A 14894-nucleotide genomic window follows, 5' to 3' on the forward strand; every position below is an offset into this window, starting at 1 on the left:
AAAGTTCCTCGAATTTGATGCCTGCTTCCTCCTCTCCTCCTTGCTTTCAATTAACCCTATTTTGAACTACTTAATAAAATTTTCTCGCGTTTTAATTAGTAAGAATAAATAACTTGTACCGACTCGTAAATCTATGATAATAACTAATAATTTTACAAAAATATACCTCAAAACATGAACGATTTTCAAGGGTTACATGTTTTCTTGAATCAATCAATCATTACATTTTTTCATGATTGACTTGGTTTAACTGTAACTTTAAAAATGAAGGACTTTCCATACAATCTTTCAATCCTTTCTATTTTTATGTTAGGATTAAAAAGTAGCCTGTTTTGCTTCAATTCCATAGCATTGTACCAAAATTCATCTTGATCGGTTCAGCCGTGTAGCCGTAAAGGTAACTAGACAGGCTTACTTTCGCATTTATATATTAGTTTATCATTACAATTCATTGAAACAGGCTTGAACCCAAAGGATAAATTATTTCATTGTTACCTACGGGAACGCTGACAGAAAGGTTTATAATATTAAATGCGGCTAAATAATAGTCTTTCCAATTTAATCATTCAAGGCTTTTATTTGTAAACCTTTCAAGCTTCTGCTTGCAATCTTTTGATGAATGATTCTTTCTTTTGCTTGATCCTATTCTTCCTCTCAGCCAGCGTCAGCTTGCGTTTGCTCCAGCGTTTCTGCTTGGCCGGATCCTTCTTTTCTTCCTTCTTCTTGTGAGATGGATCTGCACGGATTGCTTCGTGGGCCTTCTTGTATAAAGTTTCAACCTGAAAAATAACATTTATTAAATAAAGCTCAGTAATCAGAGCTTAAAAATATTTGTTTTTCAAAAATACAACCAACTTCAAAAACAAATGTACTCAGGCTAAAAAGCAATAAATAAAATTATTCTGTGCTATTATTTCCTATTCGCTTTTTAGTTTCGGGGGTACAATTTACAAGTCAGTTGTTTTTAATTTTTAGTGTCATTTTAGTGTAAACAATAAGTAAAAAACTAAATTCATATAAAGTTCACACACAAGTGTCGTAGCCGCTCCAAATACAACATTAAAAAACGAGTCAGTACGGCGGCACGAAGCATCGCATCAGTAATTGTCAATATTATTCAAGAAAAATGGCGTGTTATGTTTTAAATATTTTAAAAACTGAAGAAACAAGATGCGAGTATTTTTTATTGGTGATTGGTGATTTACGTAATGGTTGTTAGTGTTAAATTTTAAAATACGAATTATGAAAAAAAGTTTGTATTTATATGGATGTCAAGGAGTGTGTCGTTTTTTTATAGGTTTCACTGGCTTCCCACGATGCTTGTAAAGACTCACTTTGGTTACTCTGTGCCTTAGGATAAAACTTTTTTGTCAAATTAATATGTGGCCAAGTTCAAATTGTGTTTTGTGGTAATAACCATCACTCTGTATTTTCATTAGTTGTTTTTTTGTATAAAGATGACTTTAAAATAATGTAGCAAGAATAATGGTCTTTTTATCCAAACTGTTTAAAAAGATTTCAATATAATAACAGTGCCTGTTTCTTTTGTCCAACTTCGACACCACTTTAGTATTATTAGACCATGCAGTAATTTGGTTGGACGTAATAGAAAAAAGAATAATATACATACTGAATCAGCAGCAACACCTAATTTGATGTATTTGCCAAACTGTCTCTTGAATGAGTCTTCATCTTCTTGTTCAAGGTTTCTCATGTATTCAGCTACGTGAAGACCAAATATGTGTGCTCTAGAAAAAGATACACAACACAATTTGTAAAACTAATAAAGAATTATATTCTAATAATATATAATACTGTTTAAATTATTTTGTGTCTGCCACAGCGGTTCAATAACAACTCAGGATGAATTTTTATTTGACAACCAAAAAAGACGCATTATTATATAGCTCCGTTAAAGCTGTTCGAATAATAGATGTGCACTATTTATCGAAGGATGATTGGACCAGGCATATTGCCTGTACAAAATTTCAACAATTTTTCATCAACATTACAAATAATACTAATATATATATGATAAACTCATTTACAATACCTGTGAACTTCTGCATTAAATTTCTTTGCTTCTGCATCATAACCTGGGAATCTCTTGATAGAGTGTGGAACGTTAAGACCACCGTCAACTGCCCCTTTCATTGCTCCAAATACTCTGGCACCAGTTGTTGTGCGTGCTAGACCAACATCCAAGTAACATCTAAAACAAAGCAATAATTAAAACCAAATAATTTTTAAACACATCAATAATACTATATGAATATGATCAGTAAATTACACTGCAGCATTACTACACTGTCCCATAGGTGTGCCTTCTGTCCGCCCGTAATATATCATCATAAGTGTTATATCTATTAGCTTATAATTTACTATCCATGCAATAGAAAAACATCAAGATTTCAGATATCTTTTAATGTTTTAACTTTTTCTGTTGATTGAATTTATTATTTACAACAACTATTCCATTGATTCCCAAGCATTGATCTCCCATAATAATCATTGATGGTCTAATAATTTTTAGACTAACCATTTTTGAGCAACTGAATACTTCTATACTACAACCTTTCTTGAAGAGTACTGTTTACCAGCAAAGAAATTAGAAATAAAGGTAGAAATTGCATGTCATTTCATAACTTATTTATTTTAAACTATGTATGATTTGTTTATAAAATATATATACCATATCTAAGTGTTCTAAGCTTATTAATTAAATTTATTATCATAAATTTAAGGACAAGTTAATTATTGTCTCTCATTTATTTATTACTTCTTTTTTTTTAAATTTTTAACAATATAAGTATAAAATACAAAACATTATTAAAAATTTATAAAAAAAAAATTCACCCTCCCGCTGCGGGACATTTGAGTGTCCAAGCAACCGGTGGTCAGAGCTCCAGAGTGAGGAACCTCCTCACAATACGCGCCGTCTCAAGAATCACTGCCTTTTGTATCCGACTCTTGATCCAACAGTTAAGCGAAAGCTTCTTAAGGTGTTGGTCGAAGCTTTTCGCTATAAGACCATTGACTGAAACAACTATGGGAACAATAATAGTTGACTCAACATTCCACATGGCGGTAATCTCGTGAGCAAGGTCCAAGTATTTTGATACTTTTTCCTTTTCGGCTTTAACCAGATTATCGTCATGTGGAACAGTAATATCAACAATTATTGCACGACGCACTGACCGATCGACTAGCACTATATCAGGTCTATTGGCTACAATATACCAGGACAACAGACCTGAGTCAGGACAAGTTAATTATAATTATTATGTGTGAAATGACTAGTCATTTATACCTTTATTTTTAATATGTTTATTGGTAAACAGTACTCATCAAGAAAGGCTGTAGAGTTCACTCATGAACACAGGACATACACACTTTCAAAAAATCATCCCAGCAAAGTTAATGTTGGGCATGCAGCAAAAGTTTGGTGTTGAACTCAAGGTTGAGTATAATAATAAACCAATAAATGGGAAACTATATCTTGGACTTGAATTATGAATAATGACTATCAGATATATGTTTATCTTCATAAGTATTCTACTTTTATCTGTATATTATAATACTATATTATAATTTTTAATTACATTATACAAACGTCTGTAAAATTTATTTTTTCACAACATTATTTAAAAAATAGAAAGTCATACCTAAATGCGCCAGGTCCATTATCGACAGGTTCTACATTGAACTCGTCACCAGTAACATCTGTAGCTCCAGCATACAAAGAGTCCAGGCCCAGCCTCTGAAGGAGTCTCCGAGCCAGCAGTAGTCCAGTGCAGTAAGCAGCAGCATAGTTAGTCAAACCCACCTGACGAATAACACTATATTAAATAATGCTTATCAGGTTTCAATATAGCATTTTATGACTTGATCATATTCAGTATTGAACATATGGCAACATGGTTTTTGCATTGTCCCTGCTTCAGACCGCCCGTTCAAAATCATCATAATAGTCATTAATCCAATATTTTTAAAATACACTAAATGCATACATGTCTAACCTTTACATTCTTCCTTTCTTTGTGATATATCATTGAAAAAATTGATCATGAGCAGATGGGTTTTAGAATTGACATCCTATTTAAATTACAATGTACTAGTCGACCCAGCAAAAATTGTTTTGCCATATCATTAGTTTAAAAATTTGATATAAAAAGGATAAAAAGGGTTACATTACTTCTGTCCTAACGCTACCCTATTTTTACCCTACCCTTGAGGTGTCCTGTCTTTCAAGTTGGTATCAAACTGTACATGGTGTGCAAACTTGATTAAAATTGGTTAAGTAGTTGAGGAGTACATTGAGGACAAACAAGGTGACTTGTAATTTATATATATTAAGATAACAGTACACAAATGAGTAGTTAACATATTAACTAAAATACTACTACAATCTCTTCTCTATGGTATTTTTTTATAAATTGGTTTCATGTCTCTGAGTTCTAGCGTTATTGAGTCTTACTAAATTAACCTTTAACTTTATCTTAGCACCATAACCAAGCATTATGGATTTTCTGGAATAGATTAGAATAAAATTAAGACACAGCACTCTGCTCTAAAGCAGGTTGTGGAAAATTACAATAATCAACTTACTTTAATTCCATATTGAGGTAATTCATGAGAGTAAGCAGCACAGACAATGTGATCTCCTTCGATGCGGGAATAAGCCACCTGGCATGTTACATCCTTGTTTGATAGACGAACAATCAGACGATACTTGGGGGTATTGTACTTATTCTTGTCCTAAAAATAAATACAATTCTAAGATATTATGTTAATATATTGCTGTCTGTGATGTATATGTATTAAGACAAAATTTGTACCTGTATAACAAGGCGTTTTCGTGCATAGTAGTCAGTTTTGCCCTCACGACGCCTCTTGAATTTGACTTGATACCGTTTAAAGTATTGCTTATTCTTCACTACTTTCACGAAACCCTATAAATTTAAATTTATATAAATGAGAGCACAGAAGTTTTACATTTATAGTCATTTAAACCACTCAACAACATTTCAGATTAAACTTATAATCATTTTAATTGCCTATGAATACAATTAGATGTAGCAAAACTCATAAAACATGAGTAAAGCCGATCAAATGTGCATCTTCGGCAACATAAGATGACGCGCATGTGTCCGTTTTTCATCATAGGTTAGAAAGTATTGTAAGTAATAAAGTGACCGAAATCACCGAAGAAATAACACTGTCCCTTTTAAATAATATCTTACACATTCGCTTTTTACCCGAATACAAGGAGGGTTGTTTTTATATACGATTCTTCGGTGAACAGGCGACACGGCACAAAGTTATCAACACATATTTTTAACATCTTGCCATAAAATGAAAAAACACCCTTACAAAATAATTATTAGCCAAATACACTATTCAATCCTAATATTATTTATTATATTAAGCTCACCATTTTATAACTTTTAAAGAAGCAAAATTATACTTCGGTTACCCCAAAGGCCGTAACCAAAGAAAAAGGACAAAAAGAAGGACGCAGCAAACTTAACAAATTATCAAACGTCAAACGACCACAGAACATACATAAAGTAGAAACCACAGACAAACTACAACGAATTGAATAATTCTTTTCTCTGTCTACGGTATTGTTTTATAAATTCGTTTCATGGCTCTGAGTTCTAGCGTTTTTGAGTCTACGGTATTATGAGTGCAAATAAAAAATATTAGAATTTAAATTAAATCATTTAGATTTTTTAAACTATTAGTACTCGTGGTATATAATTAATCAGGAGGACTATAATTTTCATTGTGGATTATAATATCTTTCATATAAGTACCTTAAAGCTCGTTTGGTAAAAAATATTTCCTGCAATTCATATTTTTTAAACTTAACAATTTGTTTTTGTGTGCTATAACTTATGTGACCCAAAGAATTTAAACTTCAAGGACGTAAGATAGCCATGACTCAAACCAATTAATTACACATAATTCATCTCAGAGCCATGAATTTTTAATATGTCCTAAGTATGGTAACACGAAGATTCTCGCCATTTATTTTTTCTTTTGTCTATGGTTCGTTATGGCTTCCTCCTATTCATATCCTGAGTTATTTTTGGCGGGTTTTATATTTACCTTGCCATTTTTGTACGAAAAATGCAATTTTTTTCGATATTACCTGAAGTTTTTCTTATATTACGCTTATGTATTGATATGGTGCACAGTATTATTACCCGTAGTGTTATTATATCCTCGCGACGTTACGAACTTAATGTAAGATATTGATTATTTTTACTGTACCTTTCTGTGCCAGTCTGGACTGAAATATATTTTGTTTTCAGAGTAGCTTCCCGGTTTTGCCGTTATGCTTCACATATTGTTGGAATAGAATGGGAATTACGAGGATTGGAACATTGGGATAATGAACAATGTTATATTGTAATTTCAAATCATCAAAGTTCATTAGATATTTTAGGTACGCGGTATTTCTTTAATTTTTTCGGTATATTTCGATCTCGTCTATTAATTGACATTTTTATTCATTTAACCGTTTATTCAGGTATGTTTGAAATGTGGCCCCGTATGAAGCGATGTACTGTCGTGGCAAAAAGGCCTTTAATGTTTGCGGGAGCATTTGGATTCGGAGCTTGGCTTTCCGGCTTAGTGTTTATTGATCGATTAAAGACAGAAAAAGCGCGATTACTTATGAAAGAAGCCACCGACAGGGTCATCCAAGAAAAGGTATAAAATATAAAAAACTATGCATCAAATATATAGATACCTATTTGTTCCTTTTGCCGTGGCCACCCCTACGCCATGGAGTCGCAGTGCCCAGAAAAAATCGCCGAATTATTTCATCGCTGCTAATTGCCTCGAGTGGTAGACAGAAAGGCTGGCTCATTTTTTGCGCAAAGGCTGCCAAAACGAAAATTAAAATTTTCAAAAGTCCAGAATTAATTTCGCACCCTACATAATAATTAATATAATTTACTCACCTAATGCAACAATTTATTATTTCAGACTAAACTGTGGGTATTCCCTGAAGGAGCGCGATATAATAAAGGCTGTATACAACCATTTAAAAAAGGAGCGTTCTATTTAGCAATTGATGCTCAAATTCCAATAATGCCAGTGGTGTTTAGCCAGTACTATTTCCTTGATAGTGAAACAAAAACTTTTGAACCAGGTACATAATGAAGTGCTGTGGTGTTTTTGGATATATTATTATTTGACGTTGTTAGCTGGTAATTCCTTTGTTGCAGGAAAAGTTGTTATTACCACTTTGCCACCCATCCCTACAAAAGGAATGACCAGGGACGATTTGGAAGCTCTGTCTGATATTGCACGTCAACAAATGATTGAAGTGTTTAACGAAAGTTCTAAAGATCTGGTCAAGCAGAAAAAAGTAGCTATTTGAGTAGATTTTCAATACCATCAGGGCTTTTCATAATTTAGTGTACCATTATCAAACAAATCATACTTTACTCCATATCATGTTAATAGTTTAAAGATGCAAGCCAAAGTTACTTTTAAGTTTGTTCTAGTCATTCCTTCCTCAAGTTTTATTAGATGTATAAGACAACCCTCCAATAGCATCGGTAAGACAATGCGTATTGACGCTAAATTGTTTTAAGTTGAAAATGATTGGGGCCTAGGATGCGCGCTACGAGATAACTCGTGACAAGTTATGAAATATTGACCACCACTTGCGGCGGAAGTGAAAATTTTCGTCCCAACGCAATGAAAAAGAAATCGGTAGGTATTTTAGATTTTACAATACGGTTTCTTCCGTCACGAATTATTTCATGGCACGTACTTATAAACGTACCTAGACTACAGATTTTTTATTATTCCTAGTTATTAATTTGTTATTTAAAAAAAACGCGCATTTTCACTCGCTCTTATGTGCACCGTCCACTGACAATCAATTCGGCAGTCAGGGATCAGGCCGCGTAGAGATATATGGTCGTCTCTACCCTATGATTTGCGCTAAAAGTAAATTTTCCCGCCGCCCTACGGTCACTCTCATTATGACCTGCATGCGCCCAATAATGACCTACGCTAGTGTAGTGTTTGCCCCTCGCCCAAAGGCGACTCTGAAACTCCTCAAAGTCCTTCAGAACCAATTCATGCGTGGTTTGTACGCAATAAAGATTTCCTTATAGATCTAGATCTGCCTACAATAGGCTTAACTCTCTTTGTTGGTTAGGGTTAGGGTGGGTAGCAGCTCTCATTTTGAGAGTGCTGCCACCCACCCTAACCAACTAGTGGATGAGGCTTGCAACTACAACCCCAATTTTAACGCCGATTGTAGATTTAGACGCCCGAAAAACGTCTTTTACGATCCTGACGATGACAACGACCGACAATGTTTCCTAGGCAACACAAACACAAGCTACACAGCGTCTTCGTCAATATCTGGCGTCACCTGGTTTTCAACCCACGATCCCAGGGGCGCCCGGACTGATACACTTAGGCCAAAACACTCTTCCAGAATGGCCCTCTAAGCCGAGGTCCGAGTCCCAGAGGACCCCCCTTAGAGTCGTTCCGCCCACATCTTTTGCTTCTGCTTCTGCCTTCGGGCCCTATCAGGCGATGCTTCTGCGCTCGCCCAAAACCCCCGGTGACGCCGCTTTCCGATTCAGGAAAAAGAAATAAGGATATAGGCAGTAAAAAACGTGTGCGTCTCGAGACGCTCGACGGAAGTGATAAATTAGACCTGCGGTACGCGTTAGAGAAAAGGGAGTCAGAGTGACGCCGTATCGTGTTACGTTACGAAACGGTTTACTCTCCCTTATGAAGTTGTCACTTCAAAAAAACCTAAGTGCTATAGACCACGTCAAAAGTAAAACTTCTTTAGCTCTCCCTATCATAGTCTGTTAGCCTCGCCCGATCACACTTTTCGTAACGTATTCATCAGCTTAATTCCCTAGTCAAGCGTGTGTAAAGTAGGTTTACTTGCATAACATTTAAATACTGTTAATGGTGTGGTTTCGATATTTTTTCACTGCCTACATCCCTACGCGGGCCTCAGGGCACAGACAGCGCTGCAGACTTTATTGTTATTGGCTGCCGTAGTAATCTAATTTAGTTTTTGTATTAAATGACAATAATTAATAATAGGCTAGTTGACACTTTTTTTAATGGTCTTATAATGTTCATTATCGATCTACTAGGCTGAAAAAAAAATTAAATTTTTTCGAGACGTGATTACATGAAAATTTTAGTTTTTATATATGTTTTTGACAATACGGGCCAAAACGCCTGTCGGCCATGAGAGCCTATATTTCAACCGTTTCATGACATCACTATAATAAATGCCTTACAAACGGAGCGTTTGACAAAAATATTAGCTAACAATAATTATTTTGAAGTTTAGTACATCAAGTGTGTTAGTGACGTCACAAAATGGACGACAGCATTTTTGACGTTTGGATAATTTGAAAAAAATGCGTTATATTTAAATTAAGTTTTTTAAGAAATCCTTAACTTTTATTAATTGATATCGACATATTTCGGACCCTTATTCCATGTACTATGTGAAATTAATATTGTTTATATTTAATTTGATATTAGTCAACTACCCTATTTAAATTTCACATTCACATAGACATTTGGGAGCCCTGCCATTGCTATACTGCTGCTATTTAGTTTAAACGCTAGTCGTCGAGTAGAAAAAATAAAATTAGGAATTACATACCTACTTGTACTATTGTTTTGTGAAATATAAGTATTGTATTATTTAGATTAAGGTTTACCCCACGATTTTTAATAAAATAAAACACGACTTAAAGGGCATACAATGTCAGAATTATTGGGCTAAGCCATTTATTGTTGTGTTATTAATAACAGAGTTTATGTTATGAACCTTGATATATGCACCTGGAAACTTACAACTTTCACATTTTATGTACAGTACTATGTAAGAAAATTTAGAATTTAGATGAAAATTTTGCTTTTATCCAAAGTTAAACATTAATGTCTTAATATTTTAAAAATACATAAATAACTTCCAAAAATCGCTACGATCAAAAACTTTTGAAGTGACATCTAACACAGTTGTCTATTATTACATTCATAAATTATTTTAATTATTTGCTTTTAATTATTATGATAAATTTGTAATAGTGCATAATAGCTTACAATAAGAAATTTTTATATTTACATTTGACTATTATGATAAAACTTTACATGGTAAAAAAACTTGGTGTAGATTTACTACTAGTACACATGTACTATGTGTATTTTATTACATTGATGGGGTTCCAATTCCATTCATTCATTCCAATTTTCACCCCATGCTTCATTTTCATCTTCACCTTCATCAGGTACAAAGTTCAATTTATGTATAAATTCTGTGGCATTGTCATTAACAGAAACTACTTTTTGTTTTTCTATAACTGGCATCATATCTGCAAAGAAGTCGATTTCATCATTTTTTGTTAAATCAACTTTTAGATTCTTTATATCCAAATCAGATATGTCAACAATATTCTTTTTGGCTTCAAGAGCAGCTTTATGCATCAATGTTGAATGTGTCGTTGCTTTTCCATTTCCTGTTTTTTCACTAACATTCACTAATTCTTCCAAGTTTGTCTCAGTTGATACCTTGTCTTCTAGAAGGAAATCTGAAGCCTGATCGAGGCTCACTGTTACTAATTGCGGATTAGTGTTTTCCCAATCATCCCATTCATCTTCTGATACTGCATTAGTGCTTCTGTTTAATTCAGTTGCTGTATGTCCATCATTTGATTCACCACCAACTGGAGAAGGTCTTTCATTCAATGATATATTCTGTTCATATGTGTTTGTATTGTCTGAATACATTCTTTCTGAACAGTGGAAGTCTGACAGAGTTTTATTTGTTACAAATAAATCATTGTCAGATTTCAATGTAGCTGGTTTTGATTTTGGTCTACCATCTGTAAAGAGTTTTGATCTTTTTCCACCTACAACTGTATCTGCTCCCAAAATAGGTACTAGTTCACTAAGGCATAGTAAAGTTGATGCAACTAAACTATCATCAGTATCCTTTATCCCCACAAGTAACTGCAAATAATAATATTTCATCATTACTATATAGTTTAGAGTTAGTTTGTTATTAACACAACTTATAAAATCTAATCGCTAAAAGAATAATTCAGCGGTTTATGCTGCCTCAATGTTCCATTGCCTATATGGATTTGGGTTTGAGTCCTAGTTCAAGCTATAAAATACTGAATTTTCTTTTTCCTGAGAAATTTTCAGTAAAAATTCTCAGCTCATAGCAAGTGATGTTATGTCCTTGTGCCACAGAGAGCAAATAAGCCTTAGTTTTACTTTACCATCTGCATTACCTTCTGATAGTGATTATAAAAGGATTAAAATACTCTGAGCCTGTGTAAGAATGGAGAATTAAATGTTGATGATGATGATATTATATTCATAAGATTAACAAGATATTCAAATTGTTTCTTTTTAATTGATGTGTTTTGCATACCTCTGGTAGTATATGTTGAGATAGTTCTTCATGAGTAAATACATGAATAAATTTTGTAAAGTGAGATAATAATAACATTCTTATTTGACTATCTCTAACTCCAAATAATTGCAGAAGTCTAGGTTTAACATGTTCTTTAAATACACTGAGGGTAAAAAATCCCATGCAGTCCCCATTTGATCTGTCTGTAATAGAAAAACATTCCTTTTAAAGGTTGGATAAAATTAAATATTTTATGAATTTCATTTTCAAACTTCATACCATTTTTTGGCTTTAAAAGGAATGGCAACACATCTCTGTGGGCAGTCTGATCTAAAAGTGTAAGTCTTGATAGTAACAGTCCTCCGAGTTGTTTGGCAACTGTAACTTCATCATAGCACTTAAGATTACTTAAAATGCTAGAGAAAAATTCACTTTTTTCCTCTTCAGTTTTCAAAGGTAAAACATTCAGAAATTTATATATAGATATGAATTCGTGATTGAAAAAGTTGTCCTTCAGTACTTCTGATAAATTGGGTCTCAATTCAGGATTAGAATTTTGAAGATATTTACTGCAGTATTTTTTGAATTCCCTTAAATGTGGAACTTCATCTGAAAAAAAAAAGTTTTTGTGTAATTTGTTTTGTTTGTGTAGTACGTAAGTAAAGTGATCTCATGGAATAGATTAAGTTAACATAATGTTATACTGATATCAACAATTGGCTGTAGAGTGTTATCTACAAATATGTGGCAATCAATGTATCAATGCTATTGACATAAATAAATCACAATCACATACAAAATTTTGTTTTAGTCAATCTCAATCAAAACCAAAATTGAAACAAAGTTTAATAAACATTACCATCATTGTGGCCTTTAAAAACATCTTCAACCAAAACAGCAAAAGCAAATTGATCAACTTTAGTAGTAATTTCATATGAATCTTCATTAGGATCAACTGCTTTGTCATATCTGGAAAATAGAGATTATAATTCATCTAAATTATATGAATAAAGGTTTATGTTTTAATTGATTCAAATAGAGTATCAACAACAGGAAAGAATTGTAACAAAAAAAATTAACTAAAGCCATACTTGATGTGCACTGTTTACCAACAAACCAATTAGGATTGAATGTAGAAAACACATGTCATTTCATAACTTATTTATTTTAAACTAGCTGACGCAGCACGGTTTCACCCGCGAGGTTCCTGTTCCCATAGGAATACAGGGATAATATAGCCTATAGCCTTTCTTGATAAATGGGCTATCTAACACTAAAAGAATTTTTCAAATCGAACCAGTAGTTCCTGAGATTAGCGCATTCAATCAATCAATTAAACAAACTCTTCAGCTTTATTATTAGTATAGATTATGTCTTGTTTTTTTGTAAAATGTTATTAAAATATAATAACTTTATCCAATTGTTTTAAGCTTATTAATCAAATTTATTTTCATTAATAAAAATTTATTTCCATTAATTAAGAACAAGTAAAAAAAAACATAAAAGCTGTGCTAGCTTGTTTTTTTTTTCAGATTAAGAGCCAGATAGATAAGGCAGTATACTTGCAACTGTTTTTTGAGGTAGCTCCATATTTTGGAGCCCTCTGCCTCTACGCCAGTTGCTTGGGTACTCAAAAGCCCCAGAAGCAGAAAACTAATGGTTTTTATAAATTCGTGTAGTAGTATTTTTATATCATTGTTTAAAAAAAATAGAGAATTTCATTTATAAATTTTAAAGTCATAAAGTATGTCCTATTCATTAATACAGGATACATACCTGTGTATCCTGGAATGTTTAAGATAGGCAGCATTTAGTTCACTAAATGGACACAAGTATTGTAAGCCAGCCAATTTCCACTGTCCGTCTCCTGAGATATATATTGATGCTATACTAATGTTGTTGTGTGACATACCAGCCTGGGAAAATATTTTTGTTCTAGTAAATTGTAATTAGTCAATCAAATCAACATATACTTGTATTATTTTGATAATATAATTACCATTAGTTATGAACTATAATAATATGATTTTATTGTTAAAGAATTCTCTTATTAAGGTACATTTTGTTCTAAATAAAATTCAAATTATTCAACTATTTACCTGTTCATGTAAAAAAACAAGGGCTTGTAAGATATTATTCAATCCAATACAAATTTGAAGGGGTGTTTGGGAGCATAAAACTTGTGCTAGAGGTTGAACAAACTCGGTCGCTAAATGAAAAGTTGACCTTTGTTGCCATGAAGATATATATCTCACTATGCATGGGTGCCGATACTTTAACAAATTCTGCAAATACAAGATGTCCATTAATATTCCTTCATAGAGGGAGAAAATATTAAGTTCTACTTATATGATTAATATACATTGGAAAACTTCTCCAGAGGCGTTGATGCTGTCCACAAAGGTCCTAAAATTGTCTCTCCTTTGAATACAGATACTGAGCCATCACTTTTTAAACTAAAGTACCGACAACTATCACTTATAGTGGCTTGATGATGAGCCCAGAAGTCTGTTAACTCTGTAGCTTTTTCTTCTATTTCTAAGCTGTTCAGTTGCGAATTCTCGTTGCCCATTATGTGTTTTCTTATTTGTAAGGTTTTTCATACCCTTAGCTTAGACGTTGTATCATACTGATCTGAAAATATTTCGTTTCACTGACGCTTAATGTTTTATTATAGTGTATATCAGTTAAATATTTTAATGCTATTAACAACATGAAAATAAAATTATTTGCACATGCACAAAAAGTTAAAAAACCCTTCGCAAAAAAATAATAAATTTATCACGTCACACGTCAATGTCAATGTCACAGCTTAGATGTCAATGTCAAACTCACGTTTTTTCGGCTCTGAATTCTAGCCATTTTGAGCCCAAAAGTAATATTTTTAGGATTGTGGGTTGGTTTTCAACTCCTAGAAAAAGTAATCAAGATCAACCAAAACAATTTATATGTAATAGAAAATTGTTAGTTTAGTACCTATTGCATACTGAATGTTATTTACAAACAGATTACATGTTTATTTATTGGTTTTCCATAATTCTTCTTGATTTAACCTCAAATAATTAAATTGATTTAACCTCAAATTCTTAAGCGGGCTTAAAGGAAATGACCCAATGTTGTATGGAGGCTGGGCCCTTATTCCGAGTGTCAACTAAGCAGAACAAATTATTTTTATCTTAAAAGAACATAAAATATAGGGCTCAAAACCCAAAATTAAAAAAATTTGGAACCCGCATTTTTTTTAATTAATTAAATAAATTTTTTTTTTTTTCATTAGCTGACAACATTAATTAAGAATTTTTATCATGACAACATGCTTGTAACTCACACCCTGACAGATTGTCAGTGATCTTCGCGCAGTAGCGTTCGTTAGGGCGTTTCTAGAGCAATTTAAGGATTTTTTTGTTTAATGCATCTGTCTACGATTTAATGTTTCCTTATAACTTGTCTTATT

The 14894-nt window shown here is 32.9% G+C and overlaps 3 protein-coding genes across 3 annotated transcripts; 1 reads left to right on the forward strand and 2 right to left on the reverse strand.

Annotated features, from left to right (window-relative positions):
* Positions 1-557: 557 nt before the first annotated feature.
* Positions 558-5592, reverse strand: LOC112056457 (60S ribosomal protein L5). The gene is made up of 7 exons (XM_024096892.2): positions 5435-5592; positions 4839-4952; positions 4609-4758; positions 3666-3826; positions 2054-2212; positions 1631-1748; positions 558-779 (listed from the first exon to the last, which is right to left on the reverse strand). Exons 1-7 carry the CDS (start codon positions 5435-5437, stop codon positions 591-593), a joined length of 894 nt encoding a protein of 297 aa, XP_023952660.1. The 5' UTR covers positions 5438-5592; the 3' UTR covers positions 558-590.
* A 468-nt stretch (positions 5593-6060) lies between these two features.
* On the forward strand, positions 6061-8043 carry LOC112056456 (1-acyl-sn-glycerol-3-phosphate acyltransferase alpha-like). The gene is made up of 5 exons (XM_024096891.2): positions 6061-6252; positions 6321-6454; positions 6539-6720; positions 7000-7165; positions 7242-8043. The coding sequence occupies exons 1-5, from the start codon at positions 6062-6064 to the stop codon at positions 7394-7396; spliced, it is 828 nt and encodes a 275-aa protein (XP_023952659.1). The 5' UTR covers position 6061; the 3' UTR covers positions 7397-8043.
* A 1724-nt stretch (positions 8044-9767) lies between these two features.
* LOC112056455 (protein-associating with the carboxyl-terminal domain of ezrin) lies at positions 9768-14218 on the reverse strand. Its single transcript, XM_024096889.2, has 7 exons — positions 13803-14218; positions 13540-13725; positions 13217-13356; positions 12300-12409; positions 11720-12049; positions 11459-11643; positions 9768-11028 (listed from the first exon to the last, which is right to left on the reverse strand). Exons 1-7 carry the CDS (start codon positions 14010-14012, stop codon positions 10255-10257), a joined length of 1935 nt encoding a protein of 644 aa, XP_023952657.2. The 5' UTR covers positions 14013-14218; the 3' UTR covers positions 9768-10254.
* Between the last annotated feature and the right edge of the window lie 676 nt (positions 14219-14894).

The sequence above is a fragment of the Bicyclus anynana genome, chromosome 4 (genome assembly GCF_947172395.1).
Source record: "Bicyclus anynana chromosome 4, ilBicAnyn1.1, whole genome shotgun sequence".
Classification (NCBI taxonomy): Eukaryota; Metazoa; Arthropoda; class Insecta; order Lepidoptera; family Nymphalidae; genus Bicyclus; species Bicyclus anynana.

Excerpts from the sequence above, each read along its gene's own strand:
- LOC112056457 (XM_024096892.2), bottom strand. Across the intron at positions 4,759-4,838 it reads GAAAACGCCTTGTTATACAG|GACAAGAATAAGTACAATAC; the intron begins GTACAAATTTTG and ends ATTTATTTTTAG. Across the intron at positions 780-1,630 it reads TAGGTGTTGCTGCTGATTCA|GTTGAAACTTTATACAAGAA; the intron begins GTATGTATATTA and ends GTTATTTTTCAG.
- LOC112056455 (XM_024096889.2), bottom strand. The coding sequence starts at position 14,012 with ATGGGCAACGAGAATTCGCAACTGAACAGCTTAGAAATAGAAGAAAAA. Across the intron at positions 13,357-13,539 it reads TTGTTTTTTTACATGAACAG|GCTGGTATGTCACACAACAA; the intron begins GTAAATAGTTGA and ends ATATTTTCCCAG. Across the intron at positions 11,644-11,719 it reads CCTTTTAAAGCCAAAAAATG|ACAGATCAAATGGGGACTGC; the intron begins GTATGAAGTTTG and ends TTTCTATTACAG.
- LOC112056456 (XM_024096891.2), top strand. The coding sequence starts at position 6,062 with ATGGCTTCCTCCTATTCATATCCTGAGTTATTTTTGGCGGGTTTTATA. Across the intron at positions 6,253-6,320 it reads CGCGACGTTACGAACTTAAT|AGTAGCTTCCCGGTTTTGCC; the intron begins GTAAGATATTGA and ends TTTTGTTTTCAG. Across the intron at positions 7,166-7,241 it reads AACAAAAACTTTTGAACCAG|GAAAAGTTGTTATTACCACT; the intron begins GTACATAATGAA and ends CCTTTGTTGCAG.